The 26,091-nt window shown below is 37.0% G+C and overlaps 1 protein-coding gene across 2 annotated transcripts in view; it reads left to right on the top strand.

The window, feature by feature from the left end:
* NKAIN3 (sodium/potassium transporting ATPase interacting 3) overlaps positions 1 to 26,091 on the top strand; it is a 398,856-nt gene that overhangs the window by 364,766 nt on the left and 7,999 nt on the right. For both annotated transcript variants that reach the window (XM_074818528.1, XM_074818518.1), the window contains exon 5: positions 10,031 to 10,091. In XM_074818528.1, coding sequence (XP_074674629.1) covers positions 10,031 to 10,091 — 61 coding nt within the window. The remainder of the gene's footprint in view (positions 1 to 10,030; positions 10,092 to 26,091) is intronic.

Here is a 26,091-nt window from a genome sequence, read left to right as displayed (position 1 = left end):
AGGGGGGCTAATATAAGCAGCCTGGTAAGCTTAGAGATTAAATCTTACTTTGCAGTTCATTAGATCGTATAACATTTCCTAACATGTTAATATGATGGTTTTATCTGTGGGTTGATTTTTCTTGTTCTATTTTTCCCTGAGGTATGTTCTGGCATAATTGTTGTTAGTGAAAGCTTTGCATACTTTTTCATACAATTTTCAAGTCATGTTTACGGATTAACAGGAGCTACAATAATAATGTGTTCGGTCTTAACTATTATTACCTAGGTGTTTAAGAAGTATCTATAAAGGAGGCTAGAGAATAGTGGGAATCACACTGTAGTAATTCTATTTTTACCCTCACTGTCACCCCACTGAAATCTTGAACTAGTTTTTGTTTCCATGTCACAGTTTGTCTGTCTAACACTGACAAGTTAAGGTAAAATCAAATAAAAGTAGTTATTTAGAAAATATAAAAACAAACAACACAAAGTCAGACTTACATAAATACAGATATAATAGTTTCATGTATGTGTTATTTACATTGTGCATGAAGGGAAAGTAATGATTTAGTAGAAAATAAGTAATTCTTATAGATTGCAATGGATTGTTGGAATTAAAATGCATTCTCTGTGTCTATTGCCACAAGTAAGAGGAAATAATACTCTCACTATTTGTCTTCTCACCTAATGAGGAGGGAAAAATATCTTTTGGCATTTTATCAACAAAGGACATCTTTCATAATTGCAGTATAAGCAGCGGAAGATTTTTAAAAGGAGTATTAGCATAAAAAATGCCCAATATTTGCAATATTCTGCTGTTCTCCAAGGAGTTTACTTTGATACCCCCTGCATGCATTATTGGTTTCCCTGGGATCCAGAACCCAAGTACCTTGTCACATGCCAAAGAAAGAGATTGCATTGTCTCTAGTCACTGACAGACATTTCTTTCATTCTTTCTTCTGATTTCATTACCAGCTTCCAAAGCGGTACTTGCAACTTAGTGAAATCACTACCTGATGGATACCTTGAAGAAACACTTTGGGTTATGAGACACCATCAAACCTGACTTTCTTTGCTATATCAAAAGATGTGAAATATCGTGTCTTCTGCAAGTAGCTCTGAAATTACCCTTAACACTGACAAGTTAAGGTAAAAGAGAATAAAAATAGTTATTTAGAAAATATAAAAACAAATAGCACAAAGTCAAGCTTACAGAAATGAAGGAAGGCCAACTTTCTGTCTGCTTATTGTAAAATTAGATGTAAAGGGTTTTCTCACTCCCTGTTATACAGCTGACAAGCTAATTAGTCATTAACCTAAACATGAGAACTTTGACCCCATTCTTAGGAGAACTTTTGTTTTGTTTACCACTGGAGGAAAACTAGGTCTTGCTTGTTTATCCAGTTCTTTCCTAGTGATTTTTTTAAGAGTCTACTCAAAAGTAGATCTCCTTTCTATCCTTCCTTCTTATCACCATTTTTCCCTCTACTTTCCTTCTTTTTGCTCTTTAACTTTCAAAGTTTAAAGCTGGCTTTATTTTACGCCATTGACCCCCACTGTATTCAGCTGAATCATTAACAAGCAATTAATATATTGCAAGATAAAACATTGTATTCTAGCCAGTCATGTTTAAATACGTGTTCAGTGTTTTTACATATTAAGACTTCAATTTCATTTAAAATATAAAATTTAGATATCTATCACACAATAGACAACCAAATAAATAAGGATTAATGCTTGGGGTTTACTTCTTTCTCTTGTGTAAGTGAAGAGTGGACATAACTCATCTGGAGCAACATTACCCTGCCCTAACTTGTGAGGGACACTCTGACAACGCTATCATTAGGCTACCAGAGTATCTAGATGAAATTATGGGACCTACAGAATTATACAGGAGTCTGGATTACACAGTTTGTTCCAAGTACGCCATCTTTCTGTTCTCAGAACATAGGATACTTTTTCTAAAGGTCTTGCAGGAAAAACACAGGAGGGAGAATAAGCCATAACTAAGCTAAAGAGGGAGAGGAGGAGAGACAACACATGATGTTTTCGCTTGTTTTTCTGAACCTTAACAAAGCCAGGATGCACCTTGACAACATAACACACTGGTTCCTCCCTCTTAACTGGTAAAGTCCTTTTGGGCAACTGGGTAATAGGGGTAATTATATGTTTATGCTGCTGGAGAAATAAATTCCCAGACCAACTGCAGGCAACAATGGTTCTGATCTTGGCCTGGGAAAATCAGATTGTCAAATACAATTTTTAATTTAAAGACAAAGGGACACTGTGGAAACCAGGATTTGAGAAGAGCAGACACAGGGTAGGACAACAAAAAGCACAGTAAATAACAGGTATAGTCTTTTCCAGCATGCTGCTCTCCCCTCCCAGTGCTAGGTAGATGGCATTCAAGAGGAATTATGTCCTGCAGTATTAGCCAACAGCAACCTCTATGTATTTTAAGAACAGATATTTATGTTAGTATCTCTGCTCACTTGTTTCTCCCTGATCAGTATAAAGCAAAAGTAGCTGTAAGCTCCTGTCACCCTCTTTTAGAGCCCCTAACACATTTTAAGGCCTATCAGAGTTGTAGCCTCTGGGAGCTCTCCACTACATGTGTAAATGGCACAGTTGGACCAGATTGGCTCTGGGTCATGCTGATGAATTTGGTAGACAATGCACCTAAAGCCTGAATTTTATTCAAGTCAAATCCAATTGATTTTAGGAAGATGAAGGAAAGAAAAAAAAAATGCTTAGACAACATAGTGTACTTCAGACACTGTTGCTACCATATCCTGCTATGTTTTCTGGACATTTTTCCAGTTGCTTGTCTGCTTTTATAATTTTAGATTTCTAAGTACTTTAAGGTTGAAGCTCCCACTGCTACCACTGTAAAATGTTGTGCATTTCATCATTTAATCCTAGAACTGAGAACATACCTTTAAGACTGTCTCTTCTTTAATTCAAAAAATTGCATTTGGTTTTGAAATTGTCAATAATTATATAGTTTTACAATATCTTTCTAATAAAATATATATAATCGAGCAGTTATATGTAAAGTCATAAATTGGATAACTATATACAATAGTATATAGTATGCAATCATGCAGTTATAGTGAATGGTTATTATTATACTACAACTATATACTAGTTACTTTTGATCCTGGTTCCTTTGTCATTGTCTTGAAATATATGCAGTTATAATTTCCTTGTGTCTGATAGTCATATTTCTATCTTGCTGACTCATGTATACGCAAGATCCTGGAACAATATCCTATTTCTCTTATGTATCTCCCATTCTGATTTAATGCTTTTCTAGCTTTTAATGGAAGAAAAGGGCTTTACAGTCCTCCTTGCAGAGTATTAAAATGTTAATGGCAAGTAGGTTGCTAAGCAGATGAACTACTCATGTTTCACCCTTTCCTCAGAATTTGTTAGCTCTCCTGAAAATGTTAATCAGAAGATAGTAATAGTCAGAATGTTTTGTAATTTAAAGCATTTTTACCTTTTTACTCAGTAAATTCACTCTTGCTACACAGTTTCCATTTTATAAATTAAATTTAAAGATACCTTGTCAAGCTTTGTATCCTACACTCTTTTTATGCATAAACATTCGATTTTAAAAGTTTCTTCTTCTTTCATACTCCCTCAATCTTTGTGGGAAATTGGGTAATAGTGAAATATCTTGCAGAAAACAGGAGTTGTGTTTGCCAAGTTACACTTCTAACGTACCACAGAGATAGATGGAGAGTAATGTTCTTCAGCTGTCATCAGCAAAAAAGAAGTCAAGAAAAATCCATATTCAGTGAGGTGAAAATCTGGGTGGACTGGGTGTGTACAAGGAAGGACATGAAGCAGAGTTGTCTTATCTTTTTGACTGGAGGAATATTCCAAATCTAGTTTAGCTATAATGTTATATACATCCTCTGGTAGCCAGGACTACTGAACGTTTATTTAGTTTGTTTGGATGGTCCTATGTTGCTGTAATGAGATCTCTAAAAAACTCTGCATAGTAGCTTAACAGTGATAAGTGTCCTTTGTACACCTGATCTTGAAGATTAACCTGATAGCCTAGGGCACTGCTTCATGTAATCTTAAATACCCAGTACACTCACATATCTCCTTTGAACCAGTGGAACTGCAGTATGTGAAGCAGATAGATAGAAAAGTAATCACATACTGTGAGAGTGTATTTAAAGGCCATAGCTGATGATGACAAAGCCAAACAGAAAGATTTAAATAAAAATTATCTAAATCATCAATTTTAATCGAAAATATTTCAGTCTGCAGATAATAACCTTGATTTCAATAATCACTTCTAATTTTATTTCCTATTTGTCCTTGTTTTCCTAAGGAAAGGTTAATCCACATTAACTGGTAACTATTAAAATACATTAATTTACGGGTAAATATATATTTTACACTCAATTTGATTCTTATTTCTAATAGGATATATTCTAGAAATATTCATTTATTAAAGCAATTATATTTCACAGCATATATTTGCTCAGATGATTAGTTTTTTAATTTCTTACATGTTTTCATAGTTTCTTACAGTTTAATGATGGACAATTATATAATCTAATTTCACTTCTATTAAACTAGGCATTTATAATTCATGCAGATGTCCATAGTTTAAGCCTGGAGATTTTAGGTAGACTAAAACATTTAGGTCCTCTAGAGACTATACTGCCTGCACAGGAGATAAATAACAGAGGCTATGACTTCATTTCTACCTAAGGCTATCAGCAGAAAATAAATTATGCATCAAAAGCCTTGATAATAGCATCATATAAATGTACCCATGTTCCACTAATAAGAAGTCCCTTTGTGCACTCCACACTGAAGTCTCTGCCAACTTAGTTTAGGTGACAATTGTTTCCCACACCTGAAGCCTTCTCATCACTATGATTTGGAGAATGTGAGCAACATTTATCAGCTAGTCATTGAAAAAATAACGGTTTTGGTACAGAAATACTTGTGGTTCTGAAAATATTGGATGGTTGCATCCAAAGAGTTATAGCTCAATGCCCAAATAGAAACCAGTAAAAACTGGTGTCCCGCAGGGGTCCGTACTTGGACCAATGCTATTTTGTATCTTCATTAATGACATAGCAGGATTTGAGTACACCCTCAGCAAGTTCGCTGATGACTCCAAGCTGAGTGGTGCAGTTGATACACTAGAGGGAAGAGATGCCACCCAGAGGGACCTTGGCAACCTTGAGGAGAGGGCCCGTGCAAACCTCATGAAGTTCAACAACAAGGCCAAGTTCAAGATCCTTAAGGGCAATCCTTAATATCAGTAGACTGGGGGATGAATGGAATGAGATCAGCCCTGTGGAGGACTTAGGGTCCTGATGAATGAAAAACTGTACATGACACAGCAATGTGTGCTTGCAGTCCAGAAAGCCTATCGTACCCTGGGCTGCATCACAAGAAGTGTGGCCAACAAGTCAAGGTGATTCTCCTCCTCTGTTCTAGTCTCTTGAGACTCCACTTAGAGAACTGCATTCAGCTCTGGGGTACCCAGCACAAGAAAGATGTGAATCTGTTTGAGCAGGTCCAAAGGAGGGCCATGAGAATGATCAGAGGGCTGACAGAATTGGGGTTATTTAGCTTCAGGGAGACCTTATTGTGTCTTTCAATATATAAAGGAGGCTTATAAGAAAGATGGAGAGAGGTTTTTTATTGTGGTCTGTAGTGAGAGGACAAGGGGCAATGGTTTTAAATGGAAAGAGTTTAGAATTGGATTGGACATAAGGAAGAAATTTTTTATGATGAGGGTGGTGAGACACTGGAACAGGTTGCCTAGCGCAGTTGTGGATGCCCCTTCCTTGGAAGTGTTCAAAGTTAGCTTGGAAAGGGCTTTGAGCAACCTGATCTAGTGAAAGATGTTCCTGCCCACGGCAGGGTGCTGAACTAGATGACCTTTAAAGGTCTCTTCTAACCCAAACCATTCTGTGATTCCATGAAATATCTGAGTATTTTATGTATTGCTTATTCTCTCCAGAACAAGGTGTGTACCCTAACTACTGTGTAGCTGGATGAAAGCAGGGGACAACAGCCTCTTCCCACAGTTTCCCACTTGATTTTCTGACAAATGTCAGATATCACTAACAAGTGTCTTCTGAGACAGTTTACTAGACTGGACTCAGCAGGCAAGACAGGCAGGTTCCTGTACAATGCAGGCATCCCAGTAAGTTTCCATGCCCTGAAACTCAACATTGTCAAGACAAGTCCACCCTGGCATCTAAATTGTTCTCTGGATCAAGCCAGAGGCTCCCATTTATACTTTCAGGTGCTAGTGACCTTTGACACTTTGAACATCCTGTTCCAACCACTTCATTGGTCCCTTTGAATTGGATCCTTACTGAAACCCAAGATGAGCAAATTAAGTATATTCCAGATCATTTGCATCACATTTTCTTTAGTTATCAGGGAACACACATTTAAGTCCATCACTTGGTATCAGGCCAATATTCAACATTTCCAGTATCAAGAAACGGGGCAACACGCATCAGTCAGCTCATCACGAATTGGCAATTAACTTGATGGCTAGATGGGTTCACATGAGCATAACATTATTAATTAAACAGCATCTAGGTTAATCAAGACAGCAAAAGTAATTTGTTGGAATAAATATTTTATTAGTGTGACTATCTATAACGTAAAAGAAGAGGTTTTAATTAATTAATTTATAAAAATATTCACACTGTGGTGGCTGTAACTCTGTTTAAGGAACTGGAAACAGGTCTCATCTGTCAAAGGCCGTATTCCCACTTTATCACTTCATGTTAATTGTATTGTAGATATCGGTTACCCAACTATAATTACTAGCATGTTAGTTACAAGCCAGACATCGCTGTCCACCTCTGAACAGCCATACCCGACAATTGATGCTAAAGCGCTCTTTTTCCTCTTTGTTGCTTCATTCTTTCAGAATTGTGCATTCTGCGTTTCAATTACAAAAAGGTATTCTTGGAACATGGTGGGTTATGATACCTCCTGGTGTGATTAGAGACCTGAACTTTCTTTTCCCCCCAAAAACACCAAGACATTGAGAGAGGGTGAATATATTTTTTTATTTCTTCTAGTATTAATAACTAAACAGATGGGGGGAAATGGTATATTTTAAGCAAGTATATGCCATAAACACAATAGCTGGCCATGATTTCTATCTGACTTAGGAATATTTATCTACTAATGATGAGAAATATAAAGAAATACTGAGAAGCAGAGAGAGGCTGCTGATTTTGCAAGAAGCTCATAGATTAGACAAAGTGTGTTTCAAACACTGAAGAGAGTGGGAAAATATTTACTTTAAGGAGAAGGTCTACTGAAAGAGCAAGATGTAAACTGTTAGGACTGTTGAAACAAGCAGGCTTGCCATGCCCCATACTTTTTTGGAGGGAAGACCTCTTAAGAGTATTTTTCCCTGTTGCTTTCTTTGTTGTGTCAGGTGGCTTATTACACATTAGAGTGGAAGTATCTTTCTGTGCTTTATCCACCTGTCTAATATCTTAAGACACATGTGAGAAATTTGCTGGAAGTCCTCATGGATAGGTGTTTTATATAATATACATGGATATGGAACACACATGTACATATAAAGAAGGAACTGGATTTACAAAAGTAAAGTTAATTTAATACAGAATACTAATAAGAAGATAAAAGAAAGAAATACACGATTGGAAGATGGTGAATAATTCTAAATATTTGATCTTCCTTCACAAACATTGAACCCAGAAGATGTACTGCAATTCATTTTTATCACATTCATTATTTACTCAGTAGTTTTACTCTTCAAAATATTTCAGTCATGTTTAGGAAAAAGAAACAAACCCAAGTGACTTACACAGCCAAATTGCACAACAGGAATGGTGAACAGGAAACACTGTAAATAAACAGGTGACATTCCCTCATAAAGGTCACCTGTTTTCTGGTATTTGTGTAGTATTAATGCAATAATTTTTTAATCTATATGTAACACTCAGGTGGCACAAGAATATACCTCAAGTATGATTGGTTTTTTGATCCCTTGAATGCCTTTATATTATATTGCTTTAGTTGTCGTGCCTGAAAGGTGCTGTAAACTTGAAGTTTAGGGAAAAAATGTGCTTAATCTGTCAAGGAGTCTGTAAGCCAGTGCTGGTGCTGGAGGTGAAGGGGAGCAGAACCACAAGATCCCATTGTCATTAACAGCAGGAGGCTGGACGCCTCTTATCCACCCACACAGTCTTCAGCAGGTGAGCTCGCATGGAACCAGCCAGTCCCGTTGTGGGTCTAGGCACCATGACACCAGGCGCAGTGGGGCTTTGTAGCTCAGGCACAGCTGGGTCCTAGCAGTCTCCAGTGAGCGCCTCCTCCAAAGCTGGTTTGCATTTAGCTGGCTCAGAGCATCAGTAAAACAAAGAGGTGTCCACCTGATAGAGTCTGTAGCAATACTGCCCCAGTAAATTGTAATCAAAAAAAGCCAAGGAAACTGCCGATACTGCAGTCTGCTCAGAGCGAGAGGAAAGTTGGGTTGAACTCACTTTTCTGAAACACCAGCAAGGTGAATACCCTGCAGAGGAAACTCCAACAAGACTGTACCGCAGCGCTGCGACAGCTCTCATTCACAAGTTACCCAGCTTTAGCGTACTGTAGCTTAATTCTTCATGGGGAAAATTAATCCCTTGGAGGAGGATTAAGCTACAGTGAACTAAGGCCACTTTATTTTTGAATGGGAAAGGCCACACAGGGATTTAATGTACTTTATCTTATGTACGTTGATTTCACAGCTTTAGTTAATTCATCTTAACTTCCCTGAATTCCCTTGTGTGGACAAGCTTTTTGTCTGCAGAGAGGCTCTTGGAGATGCTTGTAAAGCTCCTCATGCAGCCCAACCAGAAAGCAGGTTGAAATGATTTCTGTGCCTCTGAAGGAGCTTATACCTGTGTAGATACTATTAAATTACCTCTTTCTCAGATGGTTGATCCATGACATCCTTAGAAGAACTATTTTAATTAGATTTTTTGAATGGACCAGAGAAAAAGGAGTTTTCTTAAAACTAATCTCTGGATTATTTTAGAAATCTCTCATGAACAGTCTTTTCAAGTCTTTCTGATAGCATGAATTGTGTACAGCTGCACAAACAATATTTTCTCAATCATGGATATGTCTGGACAGTGCAGTTTAATAGGTTTCCTTGTCCAGTGGGATTTTCTTCTTCTGCGGTGGTGGTCATAAGAAAACATTTTTTCTATATGGAAAGCAAATGAGCGGAGTTTCTATTCCCTCATCCTAAAGATCTTAATCCCTTCCTCTCAGTGGCACAAGTGACACAGATTCAGGTTGAGGAGGTTGTTTTTGTGGGAGCTGCTTTTAAAATAATGGCATGATTTTGCTGGTATTGTCCTTTTGGGAAAATGAGTCTGCTCATTTCTTGCATAGTTAATGTGATTTACTGGCAGGCTCTTCTGATAAGGTGTGTCCTGACGCTGATGAATCATAATGCAGCTTTACTGTTCAGCTACATCACGACACTTCACATATCAAATTAAACTTTTGCCAAACAGTTCTTCACTGGAACACTTTATGCAACACAAAAAGACATCTCTTGTGGATTCCAAACAAGCTTTACTATGACTTAATTCCATAGCAGTCAATAAATATTTTATCTTTTTAATGCAATTAGGTGGTTAGGGCGCCCACATTCATGTGGACAAAGTCATGTGAGAACAGAGGTGCTGAACAAAGGAATGTAAGTAATAGCTGAACATCAAGGTCCAACTGTTTTCTACCAGTATTACTCAATAGTATTATTCATCAGTACTGATCTCAGTGGGACTGGGAAAAGATTTTAAAACATAATGCAACATGAGCAAAAGAGAGAAAGTCTCTTTAATTTATCTGTTTGTAACCATTTGCACTGGAATTTACATATAAAACAGGAAATGGAAGTAAATCTTTTTAAAATTTAGCTGTGATACCTGTATTTATGTACCGTTGCGCTAAAATCTTAATAAGTTTCAATGTGTTCTAATGATTGCTTTTCCTCTTCTTTCATGCAGCTGATTGGATTTGTGTATGCCTGTTACGTGATCAGTATTTTCATGGAGGAGGAGGACAGCTGTAAGTACTGATACACACCTCTCCATCTCTGGAGCCACAGTACCTGGGGTGAGACTTAGTCTTGCATTAACTACCAAGGCAAAGAACAAAGTTTGAAAAATGACAGAATCTGGCATTCATGTACACAACCAATTGTGTTCAAAGACATACTTATTTAGGTACTACCACCTTATCTAGATGTCAGGATTGTACTTACTAACCTTCTTCATAGAGGTCTGTGAACCACTTGCATGAGCCAGTCACACTGCTGAAAATCATGTGATTCACACTGCATATATATATTTATGTAAGTCTTTGAGTGTGTACGTTAATTTTGAATCAAAGCTCCTGAAGCCATTTAGTCTTTTTTTCCGAATAACAGCTTTTATCAGCAGTAAAGTTAATGGAGATGACAGATCAAGACATTTACAGTCTGCGGTATCACTCTGATCAATAGTTAGATAGACCTGTTCAACATTTACAAGTAACTAGACGATCTAAAATGCTGACACCATTTTCTTAACCTGCCTTTATCAATGAGACCCTTATGTGCATACCCATATTGTTCAAAAAGTTTGAAAATGTGCACACCTTTGAAAAAGTATTTATCAAAAGTTGTTAAATAGACATTCAAAATATCTGAATACACCAAACATTTTGGTAGGATGCTGTGTGAAAAGAGATTATAAGAACTGCCTAACAAGGTCACCATGCCCACATGACTAACACAATGATTGGTAAAAGCAATAGTGAGAATGGAATAATATTGGAAGAGCAAAGAGGAGCAAATACAAGAACAAGTCTATTTAAAAAAAAGAGACAATGTGATCATGTTAGTTACTTCCTTTCATATATGAGGAGATAAACAGTAAAATATCTACCGCTAGGGAAAAAGAAAGGAACAAATGCCAATGCCATTTTATGGCTATAGGATAAATAATACACAACCAAATATTTATTCATAAATCTTAACATAGTTGTTTTGTTTCTTCACAGAATAGCACTAGTGGGTGAAATGAATATAGCAGGAAAAAAAATTCAGTTTGTAGAAAAGCATTTGATAATATCTGGAAAATCTTATTGAAAACATAATTTAAGTAATTCATGGCTGTGGTGGAAAAGCAGACTTTTTGATTGAAAACAGTGTGAAGGACCATAAACAAAATACTTTTCCATTGCTGCAATCTGTACAATGTTTGGTTCTCCATCATAATGCAATAGACATTAGCATCAAACATATTTTAACACTTTCATTTAGTTTTCTAATAGGACAAAAATATATCAAAGAGATTCTCAGATAAAACCGAGTGAGAAGGAATCATAAGCATGTTGTGCACATAGTGTACTGTGAAAAGGCGCAAGGAGCCTAGACGAAGACTGGTGCTGTAAAGGAGAAATATGAACACTTGGAGAAGCAACATGAAATGTTGGTCTTGAGGAAAAGGAAAAGCCCAGACCCCTTCCTCCCTTGGAAAGCTAGGAATTGCCCATTAGTCAGGAACTGGTAACACAGGGTAACAGCAGAGGATGGTGTGGCAGTATAATTTGAGATGTATAAACAGAGTTTTTGGTCAGTGAAATCCAGAGACAACTCCTTTCTGTATGGCTGTGGTGAGTCATGACAGTAGCTAGGCCTTCATACAGATATTTGGAAACTTTGTTTATGAGACAATTGCTAACTAAATTCCTGGAATAAGGAGGCTTCATTAAATGATTGGGAAGGCCATCAGACTGATAAAGAAGACACAAACTACAGTGCCTTTAAAAGAATAACAGTGCGTGTACATGCACACTCACATGCAAACACAGGGAAGCAGAATAGCAGCTAGGAGATTTTACAGCCAGTGGAGAATATAATTTCTGATTTTTTATTTTCTTCCAAGATCCTGAGTCCAATCCAAAGCAACTAAATAGCCCTTTAGTATCTCAGTTTCTGCTAATTTGTGGTTTTTTGTGCCCACTTGTGTTTTAGAGTCCTCTATGCTTATAGATACACATTAAAGACAAATGTTAACTCATTCATGGCAATCCCACAGATACGTTTTAAATGAAGAAACATCTGTGGAAGGCACAGTGGGAAAATGGTTTGGTTTGATAATTAGCTGAGAAGAACGAGACTTATTCTGGAAAAATTCACATTGTTAACTTGCAGCACAATGAACAAAAACTTATTTAAGAGAGAAGTACAGTGGTGCCTCAAAATAGTCAAGTTAAAATTAGACAGTGATTACATTAGGATAAAAGTCCAAGAAACTGCAACAAAAGGGCAATTTTATGCATTTTAATATGATGCAGCAGATTGTTTTCTTAGGTAGATGCAGCTATTCTATCATATTTTTTCAGCAGTTTGCACCAAATATATCCTCAGCCATCTGAGAGTCAAAGCCTCCCTAATTAAATATACTCTGCAATATTCAGTGCATCAAGTTAACCCCAGTTCTTGGTCTGAAACCAGTCAAGCAGACTTAAAAATTAATAATAGCTGCCTGTTTAGCCTCTGTGCAGTGCTTAAATGGATTTTGAGCCTGACATTTCGGCTGATGGACACTTTTCTGAACAGTAATAATGCTTGAGGAAACATTTATTTCCAGCTATTGCTCACCTTACCTACATTTCAGACTGTAGTTAACTTTTACTTAGAAGGAAGATGATAGCAGGTCAGAAGGAATGAAAAAGAAGACATGTAAAAGGCACGCTGCTGTAGTGGGGTTAATACCTTCCATCATTCATCCTAATGAAAAAGTCTATTTATATCTCTTCCCTTCATTTTTTCATTTCTTTCTTTGTAGATCTATCAATCTATATAATCCCTTTTGTAGGAACAGAATATGTGAAATCTGTAATCATAAAAGCCTGTCACTATCCTGTTTATGAATCATTTTCTCCTAAAAATGAACTCAGAAGCCTGTTGCCACCTTGTCAGAGTTACTGAATGGTTTTAATAAAGTGGAGTCTGGAGACAAGGAAAAATACATTGTTAAAATCATTATTAAATTTCTAAACAGTTTCTGGACTTTTTTGAGAAACAATTGATAGCACTATTGCTGCTAAATACTAGTTCATAAATATGTCATTGACACATGTCAGAAGTGATAGTTCCATACTGTATGTGAATTTGTGGAGTGGAAGCTGAATTGCATACAAATTGCATAAGGAAAAAAAGTGAAATCAGAGGGGAAGATCTGCCACAAAACTACAGTCGTGATTTCAACATTTATTACAAAAACAAGATTGGAGCACCGAAAGGTCAATCCAAGGAAGCTCAAACCTCTTCTGTGCACAAGTAAAATAAAGGAAAGGGTTTCCATTCACCATGGAGGAAAGCTTTATCCCCCAAATGAAACCACATGAACAAAATTAATAAACAAAAAAAAAATTTTTTTTTTTGTCTCTTCCCTATTCTAGTTGTATTCAGAGCTCAGCTGTACTTTCAGCATAGAGGGGAAAATGAATCTGTTTTAAAAAGGAAGAGTTTCCCCATACTGTGATATATCAATAGGAACCTCCATATGCCATCATTAGACAAATATTAAGTAAAGCAAGATATATTATTACCACCACTGAAAAACTACTGCATTGCCTTATCTGACATACGGCATTACATTTATACACACCATTGAGCATCTGTTGGCAGTAATCAAACAAGAAAGAAAGAATTTTTTCCTCACATTTGATTTAATATTTGTAGTTACACAGTAGGTCCAGCAGTGATAAATTACATGTAAATATGCTATTTTTTGCAAAATGAATGAAGAACTAGCAATAGATAATATTAGCAACAGACCCATATATGTTTGTATGTGTGATTACCTTTATATATAAATATACAAGTTTCCTTAACTAAGGAGTTTTGGGGAACCCACCACTAATATCTTTACATCAATTGCAATTGCCCATGTGGTTGAGTACATTTACCTTTTAGAAAAGAGAATTTTTATCATAAAATGATTAATATCAAAGATGACCAAGAAGGAGGATACTGCACTACACTTCTGCTGGTCAATACAAGAATCAAACGTCCCCAGACAATGACTATCCTAAATTACCTCACTGAAAATGAGGATTTATGAAACTTTCCGAACAGTAGCCAGCAGCACAGATCATCACTGAGCTTTAGTACTCACCACTCTCACCTTTGGGCATAACAACTTGAGATATTGAAACCAAATGTGTTGTTACTGTCCAATGGATGAATATGCTTGACACAGAGTTTTAAAATTATAATAAGTTTTACTCCCTGGCACTGAAACAACGCTATAGCTGCCAGGTTGGCAGCATTATCCTGGCTTTGTCATTTCTGTAAAATGGCAGTGACTATCAGAATTTTTGAAAGGCTTGAAAAGCAATTTGCATCTTTCTGCTCATCTGGACAAGCAACCCAAAACCCCAGAACTTTGATATAACAATTTTGGTAAAACCGCAGAATCAATTTTCACCAGACATAGACTAATCATATTGCCAGGCACAGAATTATAATGGATCCATAACCAAAATGTATTCTGTAAGTGTTCATTCAACTGATAAGTTTTCTAAAAACAAACAAATGTTTATTTTAAAATAAATTTTATATTTTAAATTTTAAAAATCATTATCCTGCAGAGATGAAGACTCTAACATAGCTGTCCTCAGATGTGGTCTGCAGAATTACCAATTTACTATCCTACTTACACCTGACTCCACTTTCTCCCATACTGGCAATAAAGGATAAACCTGTTATTCTAACAATGTTGTATGGTCTTACAGTCCCATTGGTGTCCTCCTATTTATCATTAGCGTTAATGTGTGAATTAACTGAAAATTCATGTTCACTCCTAAACTAAACTAACACAATGAATTCTGAAGTATTTAATGAAGGAAGAAATACAGCAGGGACATTATACTATTTAAATTACCACTACATACTATTTCTTTCTTTTTTTTTCTTTTTCTTTTTTTTTTTTTTATATTAAGTTATCATACATTTCTTGAGCAAGCATTTGTTCTAGTTCCTATGGAAATGTGTGCATAGATATAATGCACAAAACTCAGGGTAAAATGTCTGAGGTGGTGTAAAATAAAAATCTTGATCTTAGGTAAGTCAGTGGCAAAAAAATTACAGTGGAGGCATGATTCCCCCTTCTTTTTTCTTCTGCTTAAAAACCATAGATGAATAACATGTCACAGGAAAACAACTTAAAAAAAAAAAAAAATATCCATGCCAGCCTCTGCTTTTACATTCCCCTGGCAAAATGTACAAAATAGTCTTAATTTCCAGTTGTAATCTCCATGGACTCAAACACCTTGTCCTAGCTGAGAGATTGTCTTTAAATAATAGATAGCGCACAATATATGAAAAGGGAAGTCTTGACCGTGGAATATTTCTAGCAGCAGCAGAAGTTATCTGCCTGAAAGTACCATACATTTCATGTAGAATGCAACATGTAAGGTTTACCCAAATAGGATGCAGACAAAGTGTGAGAAAATGGCATCATCTAAATGACATGTGTAAACTAATTCCAGTTTTTCATTGGTAGAGCATAGCTTACTATAAAGTGTGAATAGAATAACTTGAAGAAATGCCCTTTGAGTTTCTACACCACTTGAGTAAAGTATTTTAGTCTATCTTCAGTAGAGAATTGATTTCTTACTGTAGGACTGCCTCTAATTTCCTCTTCCTTCACTGAGTTTAATTATGACTTTAAACTCGGACTAACTTGCCTGGCAATAGGTATGAATATAATAGTCAAGATGCCATTTCCATGCAAGCCAGCAGCTCATTTATTTTTCAGAAATAAGAGTTCCTCCAGTGCCTTTCTACAAGTCCTCCCATAAACACAAGACAGAAATTTTTTCCTGAAATTCAGTAGGAAAGAATCACCTAAATCACTTCAGCACAAAGAATTATTATCGGATATTCCCCAGAATGTTAGTAGGTGAGAGCAGTAGGGGTGAACACACGGTACAGCTTTGAAACATTCCTGTGTGGGTGAGAAAAACCCAAGTACCCATAGCCAGATGCCTGGCACTACAGATAGCTCGGTAGATGATACATACTCTCCTCTACTTCATACATCGAAATGATACTTGGTCATTTCGATCAAGTCAGAGTTATCCATTCATTCTTTTTTGTACAAAGTTGAGGAAGAGTTCAGGAGGGTAAAGTTTAATATTTTTTTAAGATCTTTTTTATACCAATTAATTATGTGAACTTTTAGATACCAAAAGGTACAGAGCTGCAATCACTTGCTTCCATCCACAATTTTGGATTCTGACTGTAGAAATATGTACATATATACATAATGGTTTAAATGGGACTTCAGGAGTACAGGTGAAGCATTTAGGAAGATATGTATGGAAAGGAAAATATTTTTTATGTATTATTTGCAGAAAGTACTAACACAATTCTCTGAAAAGAGAAATGTGTCAGAACAGTATTATGTCATATATTGGACAATTTCTACCTGTTTGAATAAATACATACATAGATATATATGTGTGTAGAGGGATATGTATATGCATATGGATGGATATGTATTTGTACATATACATATTTTGTTTCAAATGTAGGTGTATACATCACTTAGCTTTGAATTGATTTCCAGACTGATAAGTAGAAAGGAGAGTTTATAAAGGCTACTTCACAACTACATCGTAAATTTCTGCTTTGCCAATATAATTCATGTTAAGCATTTCTGCCATTGATTCTGAATACTCAGACTAGATATAAGGAAGAATTTTTTTACAATGAGCGTGGTGAAACACTGGAACAAGTTGCCCAGATAGGTGGTAGATGCCCCATCCCTGGAAACATTCAAGGTCAGGTTGGATGGGGCTCTCAGCAACCTGATCTAGTTGAAAATGTCCCTGCTCATTGCAAGGGAGGTTGGACTAGATGACCCTTTAAAGGTCCCTCCAACCCAAAATATTCTATGATTCTTTGATACTATGAATATTATATGCCATGTCCCATATATATATATACCAAACACATATGTATACATAAAAGACAATTAACTTCAAACAGGAATATAATTATAAACATATAATATTCTTTAAACTGGGTGTCATACCTTCCTTTAAGATTTTTTTGGTTTACTACTATAATAAATAATATTCTTATTAAAATGGAATTATTATTCTCATTAGATGGGATATATTGTTTATTGAGAGTTCCTTGACATTTCTGAGGTCCATGCATTGCTTCCTTACTCCCAAATACTCAGTATGCCCTTTTTTTAACTAGCTGATTTGATTCAAGCTTCTACTTAGCTAATTTAATATTGATTTTGTTTTAGTCTCCACCTTCTACCTCCTTGGCCTTTCTGTTTTAATTAAATTTGCTTTTAGATGGATGCTATCCCAACCCCCAGTTGCCAGCACCTTAGCCTTTTCACTAAAATTGAATCTATTGTTAAATCAATCTTACTCCAGCATGCAGCGGTCCTCTCCTGAGCTTTCCACTTGACATCACATACAGGCCTAAGTGGTGCCCGTTCCTGTCCCTACCTTTCACCCAGCTTCTCTGTTAAAATGAAACCTCTTTACAAATCCATTTTCCACTTCCAGTGCTAATCTTCTTACTTTATTTCTAAATGGCAACAGCTTTATGTCTGTTTTAATTTGTGGATCTTGAAAAGAAACTTTTCAAACTCTCATTCTTCTGTGTAAATGCCATCTCCCCTGAGTCTTAACTTTCATGCAGATGGGTTATCCTAATTTCTGGGCCTCAGCTTAAGTATTATCCATTTCATTGTTATTGTTGCTTGAGTGATAATTTCCCAGTTAGCACATCACACCTAAGAACTCTGTCTTGTAATAACTGCTGCCTTTGGTGTGAGAAGCGTAAGCATGGAGCAAGTGGTGTGCCCATGTGAGGAGGCGGTGTACTGATCCAAGGAGGGTACATGATTAATCAGGCTCTACATTGGGCTGTACATTATTGTGGTTATATGCTGATAAGGAATCTGTTGATTCCATAAGATGAACAGTTACAATGAGGCAAATATTCCCATGGCTTCCCGTTATACATATCTCAACATGCTTGACACACGTTGGCTATTCAAACAACTACTTTGCAAAGCAGCTACTGTATAAATTCAAAACGAGATGACTAACCAGCACAAGTCAGTGAAGTATATTGAACATACATTTCAGGTCATAGTCAGGTGATTTTGGAAGATCAGTTTATTTGGTAATGTATACTTTCTTAAAATGTGGCAAAATCAAACAACTCAAATAAGAGTTAACTATCCACAGTTTTGCCCATCTTTGAAAATCTCAGCTCTAAATATCATAAATCTAAAGGCAAACAGCATGTACCACCAAGAAAAGTTGTCAATTTTATTTGGGAAAGGAAGGGATTAAAGTGCTGATTATTGATAAAATCAAAACAAGAGAAAGACCCTTGCAAATAAAGGATTTCTTAGAAGAACCAGTCAAAGAACATGATAAAGGAGAAGATATTAAAATATTAAAACTAATTTCAGGGGTTTTTGCTAAACCCTTTTCTTTATCCTGTTGAATTTTTAGCTATTCTTTACTTCTCTGATATCATCACACCTCCAACCCTTCATAAAATACCTTTTTAAATTCTTCCTTGTCATGGTTTAACCCCAGCTGGCAACTAAGCCCCACACAGCCGCTCACTCATTCACTCCCCCCTGGTGGGATGGGAGAGAGAATCAGAAGGGTAAAAGTGAGAAAATTCATGGGTTGAGATCAAGACAGTTCAATAGGTAAAGCAAAAGCCACACACACAAGCAAAGCAAAGCAAGGAATTCATTCACCAATTCCCATCGACAAACAGCTGTTCAGCCATCTCCAGGAAAGCAGGGCTCCATCACGCATAACAGTTACTTGGGAAGACAAATGGCATCCAAACATCCCTCCCTTCCTTCTTCTTCCCCCAGCTTTAAATGCTGAGTATGATGTCATTATGGTGTGGGATATCCCTTTGGTCAGTTGGGGTCAGCTGTCCCAGCTGTGTCCCCTCCCAACTTCTTGTGTACCCTCAGGCTCCTCGCTGGTGGGGCAGCGTGAGAAGCAGAAAAGGCCTTGGCTCTGTGTAAGCACTGCTCAGCAGTGACTAAAACATCCCTGTGTTATCAACAATGTTTTCAGCACAAATCCAGAACAGCCCCATAGTAGCTACTGTGAAGAAAATTAACTCTACCCCAGCCAAAGCCAGCACAGTCCTAATTGTAAACCTGTTTTGTACTTTTCAGATTTCCTAGTTGTGCTATTTCAATAGACCTAATGATTTCAGGATGTGGAAGATGCAAAATTTATAGCAAGAGGTGTTATCTTACTAAATCGGGTGATATAGCTGATATGGTTTCCCAGCTGGGCCATCTGGTCAAATAAAATATATCTGTTCCTAGAAAACCTATTTTTCAAAAAGGCTATATTATATATATTGTATTTAGTCTGTGTTGCTGATGTGCTTTACTAGCTCTATATCATAACACGTCTTTCTCTTACCAGTGCTCTGTGATCTGGGTCATAGCTGGAGTCACTTTAAACTTCATTTGACATTCTTTTGCCTTGAATCAGTAAATATACGGTTGGTTTTGTTAGCAGAAATTTAATCTTAGTACATCTGTGTTTTTTGCCATATTACAGGTTAGGTGTAACAAAACCAAATAATGCTATGTGACTCTCACCATTTATATGATTAATCTTATTCCTTGGCATTGATTTCCACTTGTTTTCTTTTCCTCCTTAATCATGATAATGTGTTATTTTGGAGGACTGAAATTTGAGAGTTGCAAGGTTTTCATAAAAGTGTATCTTTTACTTCATCTTTCTTCAGGGAGAGAATTTTTTATGGACAAGGTCAGTATTACATTATCTTTCTTTATCATTAGCAGATTGATTCACTGGTAGCTTCAAAGTGAGTATTAATCCTTTTACAGACTCTATTCCTCTTTTGCACATTCATCTTTTTCCTAATATGAAATGATACCAACTTCCTAACAATGAGAAAACCATTTTCCTAGCTATCACGTTTGCTGGCATGCATGATATTTCTTTTTTCACTCCATCGTATATGAGAAGACCACTCCCTGTTATACCAATTTTATAATGCTGTACATTCTTAGCTCTATGTTCAAAGCTGAGAATGTAGTCATAAAATATTTCAGGGTTTTGAGGAACTAATTTGAGTTGGTGACAGAGATGGTAATGCCAAAAGAAATATTAAGAGATTGGCAAGATGACTTGTGGGTAAAGATAGAGCAGGACAAAAGCAATAACAATAGAAGGTGCAATAGGTTTCCCCATTTGCAGAGAAACACTCACAGAGACAAACAAGTACTTATTGTTGCACTTGGATGTGATTAAGTAGTAGACTTAGCAGCTATATCCAGAATGGCTCTGAAATAGTGGATGATCAGATATCCTGGGGCAGACTGAGGGTACCATAGAAGGACTTGATAGTGCATTCATTGGGGCTAGAGAAGGCTGGCATGACACTGATCAACAGAAGGTTTATTTTGCTGGCTTCCCCATCTCGAAAAAATAAAGGCAAGAACAAACAGAAGATTAGAGCTTGCTGGTTTGTGCTCATACACAGAGATAAAAGATTGAAAGGAGAAGATTGAGAATCTGGAGATCACAGAAGAAGTTTATCCACTTCTGTTTCTGATCTGTAGACCTGAATTCAGAGAAGGCACAGTAGGACCACAGGCTTACCTGCTGGGAGGCAGAATGTGGGATTTTCCGCTGGGATGAGGAGAGGAAGGCTCCAGCAATGCTGGAGGCAGCACTGTCTGCTTAGCAAAGAAAAAAAAAAAAATAGTTGGGAGTTTAAAGAGGCTGAAACCCTGGAAGATGTGTGGTAGGAAGCCTTGGGGTCTGCCTCCTCAAGGATTGAAGCAGATCACTGCCAATCAAGGTGTAGCTGTGAGCACAGTTTAGTTGCAGAGGAGGGAATGCATACGATGCCCCACACTAAGGAGCAAATGTCATGTGGTGAAGCACGATTTCTACACAGGATGTCACTGATGGTCATGGGGGCTTTGCTATGGGCAGGATGATAAATGAGAAGGAGGATAAGGAAATGGAAATTGCCTCATCTGAAATGGAAAACAATGTTACACAGTGATAATGTGCTTGATATCACAAAGTGGAAAATATCACCAGATCAGTATTCTTCTGGAAAAGCTGATACCTGACCTCTCAGGCTACTTTTTAGTATGTGTATCAAGTTCAAGATGTCAAGTCTGTCAAGGTAAAGATAGTAGTTCTGTACCTGGATCCCAGCAAAGTCAGCTACTAATAAAGAAAGGAACGGTCAGGGAAGAAGACTCTCCTGACTCACATCAAAAGATGTTAATGGGCAGAGATGTTAAGCAGATTTTAAAGCAAAGATTTGAAAATAGGGCTATAAAGGAAAGACAAGAAAAATTGCAACATGGGCTGAATGTGACAGAGTTTTAGTCAGCCAGATCTTTGAAGTGGATATGCACACTCCCCTTTATACAAAACACCCAAAGAAAACCACAACACAAAACTCAAAAAAGGCAGAATGAATTGGATTATAACTAGCACACTTCTTGGAAAACTCAGTTACTGGATCATACAGAATAGAAATGAGAGGCTATAACAAATTCCTCCCTTGCTGTCTGTGTCCATACACTTGGAGAATCATACTTCCCATCTGAATCTCAGACAAGTCTCTGGTTTCTTGAATTGCAGCAGACTCTGCTTGGCCTCCCAAGTCCTTAGCAGTGCATTCTCTCCATTGTCTCTAAGGCGCACCTGGTTTGCTGCTCCCCATTGCAGCCTCTGCCTGAAGAGCAAGTTGGCAGCTCCTTGGTTTTGGCTTGTGTCCTGTGCTGTGCCATGACCATAGACATGCTCTCCTGAATATCCTTGGCTCACTCCTGTTTACTCTTCATAAGACAAGCAAGGATGCAAACACATCAAACCAGTATGTCACAGAGGATGATAGCAGCAAAGTTCAGGAACAGTGTTCCATCCCTTGGAAGGTGGGAACAAAAATCCAGAATCACTCAATGATAAAAAGAATCCCTCCAGTCCTGTAACTTACTCTTTAAAATAAAGTTAATATTCTGTCGTGAATGGATGATGTGAACTTTCTTCTATGCATAGAAATCTTTTCCTCCAAATGTCACAAATGCTCTTAAAGGCATGGCTTTATGTCATGTATTTGATCTTGTAAATACTTTGTTCTAGGAAGTTCATCTTTAATTATTCTGTACAGTTGAACACAGTCTGCATTATATAAAGGGAACATTAATTTCACATACTAAAGCATCTGTGACTTGGAGTTCAGGTTGGAAAAAGCAGTTGTGATATTCTTAGACATATAATAACCAGGCAGATATAAATACTTATGTGTTGTCTCAAAAATAAATAATTGGATCATACTGACAAATAACTGAAGGAAAAAGAAATTGGTATGGATACAAAGCACAGCAGGGCAGAAATAGAGCCCCGTGGGACTCAACTGATAGGAAAAAAGAAACAACTTGAAGGAACAAAACACCTAACTCATGACTTAGCAATGAACTGTAAGTGAAATAGATCAATCCCACTTGGTCTTAGCATCCGCACTAAACATTTTTAAAGGAAGTCTGTAGTTTATAGCACCAAACTCAGCAGAAATATAAAGTCACACTAATATATAACATATATCTCTTAATCAGAATACCAAAAAAGATCAAAGCATAACTTCAAAAAGCAAATTCAGAGTTCTTTCTCTTCTGAAGCCAACTTGGACACATTTATCATGAAGCTCATGTGTTTGGAGGTGTGACTGAAGCTGTAGCAGCCTTCTGTACAACAGTCTTTACTCTTGACTACTTGAGCTGCCATTTTAGTGGATTGTCTGGGTATGTGTGTGCAAACTCAATGGCATTGTTTCTTTCTTGGTATTGTGTGAATGTAATTGATAGATGTAGTTTCTAGGCATTTAATACCATTTATGCATGGCTTATTTTTCCTTTGTTAGCTTAATTTGTACACAGGCAGTATAGTAACTTTAATGGCAAGAAAATGAGGGAATCCCAGAGCATTCTGCACCAAAAGGGATTAGATCTGAAAGGGTGCCAGACAGGGGAAAATCAGTAATTCGTGAAAACAAGTGAGCTAAGATTTTTCACATTTCTCATTTTCTTACTATATAAAAATTATGTAGGAATTTGTAACTTGTATTGTTTGCAATTTACTTTGGTATATGCAGAGAGAAGGCTATCCTTCACTATATTTCAAATCTTATTCTAGAACTAGCAATAGCACCTTTAAATACAAGCCTCAGAAAAAAGCTTTCTTTATTGGAAGTGTTCTTACATACAACTTCCATATGTTTTTCCCCATAAATAAATAACAAGCCATTTAGTTATTAGTCATTAGAAAAGTACTTCAGTCATCAAAACAAAAAATTAAGAAAAAAATCTTAGTATTCTTATTAACATGTTAGCATTTTCATTAAAATGAGGAACAGAAATAGTGACCTATATAGGAAGAAAGCTTATGATCAGAAATACTTTGGATGGCATTGCTGATGAATAGTGTAAGTCATAGTCACCTATGCTGAGAAGTATGGGATATTTGATGCCCAGGATGATTTGCTTTGCCAAAAAGATAAGTCTCTGATAAGTATTTAGAGAGAGTACAATGTAACATTTTAAACCAAAATGGAAAACCGTTTCTCATCAACTTAAAGTTTGCATATGGATTTGCAGATAACACGTCACGAAAAATGGATGTTTGCTGAAGTGTAAAGGAAAGAATTACTACATATTTGCAGCTTGAAGTATATTCTTTTCTGATACTAAATTAGTGATAATAAAGTTGGGATAAGTATTTTTCCTGTAGACTTTATGTGTGATGACTGTACTCTTCTAGGGACTTTTACCATGTACGGGCCAGGAGTCCTTAATGACTTGAAAGTGGTTGGGAAATACTTACTTTAAGAAAAAAACCATAATCAAGCAGCCTGTCATTTAACTTCAGTAATGGGATGGTATGGCTGTAAATAGCTTTCAAAGGCATGACACAGAACATTTTGGAAAGGTACTTTCAGATTTGGAATGACTGGGGGTCTGGGTTAAGAAGGTTTGAGCCATTTTTAGTTCCTGGTATCTTTTGTCTTCCTCATACTAAGCAGTCATATCCTTGGAGAATAAAAAATGTCTAGATATGCAATACTGATATCTTGGATGTCACAACACCAATAAAATCAGGAGAGAGTTCAGTAGCAAAGATCATAGTTAAAATTTCCATACCAGTGCCCTTTCTAAGGCAGCTTGTGAGAGGATGCTTCTTTCAGCGCAGTCCTTCGGAGAAGCATGGTACTTACACGTTACAGCATAGGGCATTTTTTAAAATGATGGTCTATCTCACTAGGTGAAGACTAAGAGGAAAATCTAGTGCAAAATCTTAATAATTACTGTGGAACCCTGAAATATTCCCTTTCTAGCTTCTAGTAATAAAAGTTTATGTAAAAGGTTGTCTCTTAGTAATTTTCTACCACTTTATCCTGTTTTAACCTGATTACTGTCTGCTAGTACTTTATAGAGACAGAGTAGCAATCACAGTGCCACATATGATTACTGATGTCTCTTATTCTCCTTTTCTTAATTGTCTTGCCCACATTTTCCCTGGTTTAGTCCTCTACAGAAATGGGAAGCTATTCCTGGAATACTGCAAAGGAATGTGTCATTCTTCTGCTTCATGACTTGAGGCTTCAGTGCTCAGACTTAGAATGAAAATGGATGGTATTGACTCCAGATAGCTGGGTCAGTCTGCCTGGTTCAGTGAAGGGTGTAAGAACAGTGTGTCTCTTGAGAATGGAAGGCAACTGAAAAAGTAAACCCTAGAAAAAAACGATGCTTATCTGGAGAGTTTATATAAGCTACATGTGCAAACATTGGGAAGTCCAAAGTTTGGACTTTATGCATCTAGCACTGACTTATCATCAATCCCCCATTTTTGTTTTCTCTTTTTGTTGACTTTGACTCCTTTTTTTACTGCCTGTCACTTACGTGACCTGGTTACACCCTCCCCAGTTACATACCTTTTCTTAATGAATACAATTGCATTAATACATTGCCATTCAAAAAATCACAGCACAAGGAAAATAATGCAATGCAAAATAGTATTTGGAACCCACTAAATTAAGAAAGTCTTCTTTATGTAAAAGCAGACATTCAGGCAGCTGCTAGCCTGCCCCTCTCTTGGAAAGGGGACAGCTGAAGGTACCAGCCATTCAAGCCATCATTTATAAAAAGCCCTCATTTATAGAAAAGAGAGGCAAGCATCAATAGGATCTAAGGTATTCCAGACCAAGAGGCTGCAGGATTTACTAAGAATTGTGCTATCTGCATACTGCTGCTCTGTTCGTACCCTGCACTTCCAGACATGCTTAGAATTTGCCAACTTTGAAAGGAGAAATTAGTAATATACCAATAGGCTGACAAGCTCTGGCAGCTGCTTGCACAGAGCCTGCCAGCAGGTCAGTAGGATATTGCCAGAGAAGCTGAATTCCAGATGAGAGGGTGGGAAAGGAGAAAGGATTTTTTCCACAGCTCTGATTCTTCTGCGCTAACTTCAAACGAAAGCAAATTTTAACTGGCATATGGGTGAATGCGCTGGATTAATAGTAGTAAGGCAAACCTAAATGTCATCTGTCTAGAGAAGAATAACCCTCAAAATTACTAATGACAGTGGATACACTTTCTTCAGCCAGCGGCGTATCGCACTTTTCTCACTCAGGCAGATTATGACAACTGTTCCTCTGATATGGCCTGTGAGTGAATGAACATCATTTTAATGGACTACCCGTGGTGGACAGCCAGCACAGATTTGCACTTCCAAGCCCAGCAGGTAGTGAACTCTAAAGGAACATTTCATACTGGCCATTAAGCATCCAGCATGACCACAAAACTGAGGTGACACAAAGAGAGAGCAATTCCCTGGGAATATGGATCATGTTTTGCAGCCAGCTGCAGATAAAATAACTAGCTTCTGCTGTAACCTGCTATTATCTGTGGGGTGCTAAAAAATCCTCTCCCTA

The sequence above is a fragment of the Strix aluco genome, chromosome 1 (assembly GCF_031877795.1).
Source record: "Strix aluco isolate bStrAlu1 chromosome 1, bStrAlu1.hap1, whole genome shotgun sequence".
NCBI classification, from domain to species: Eukaryota; Metazoa; Chordata; class Aves; order Strigiformes; family Strigidae; genus Strix; species Strix aluco.
The sequence above is the reverse complement of the archived record's forward strand: the minus strand, read 5'-3'. Positions and strand labels throughout refer to the sequence as shown.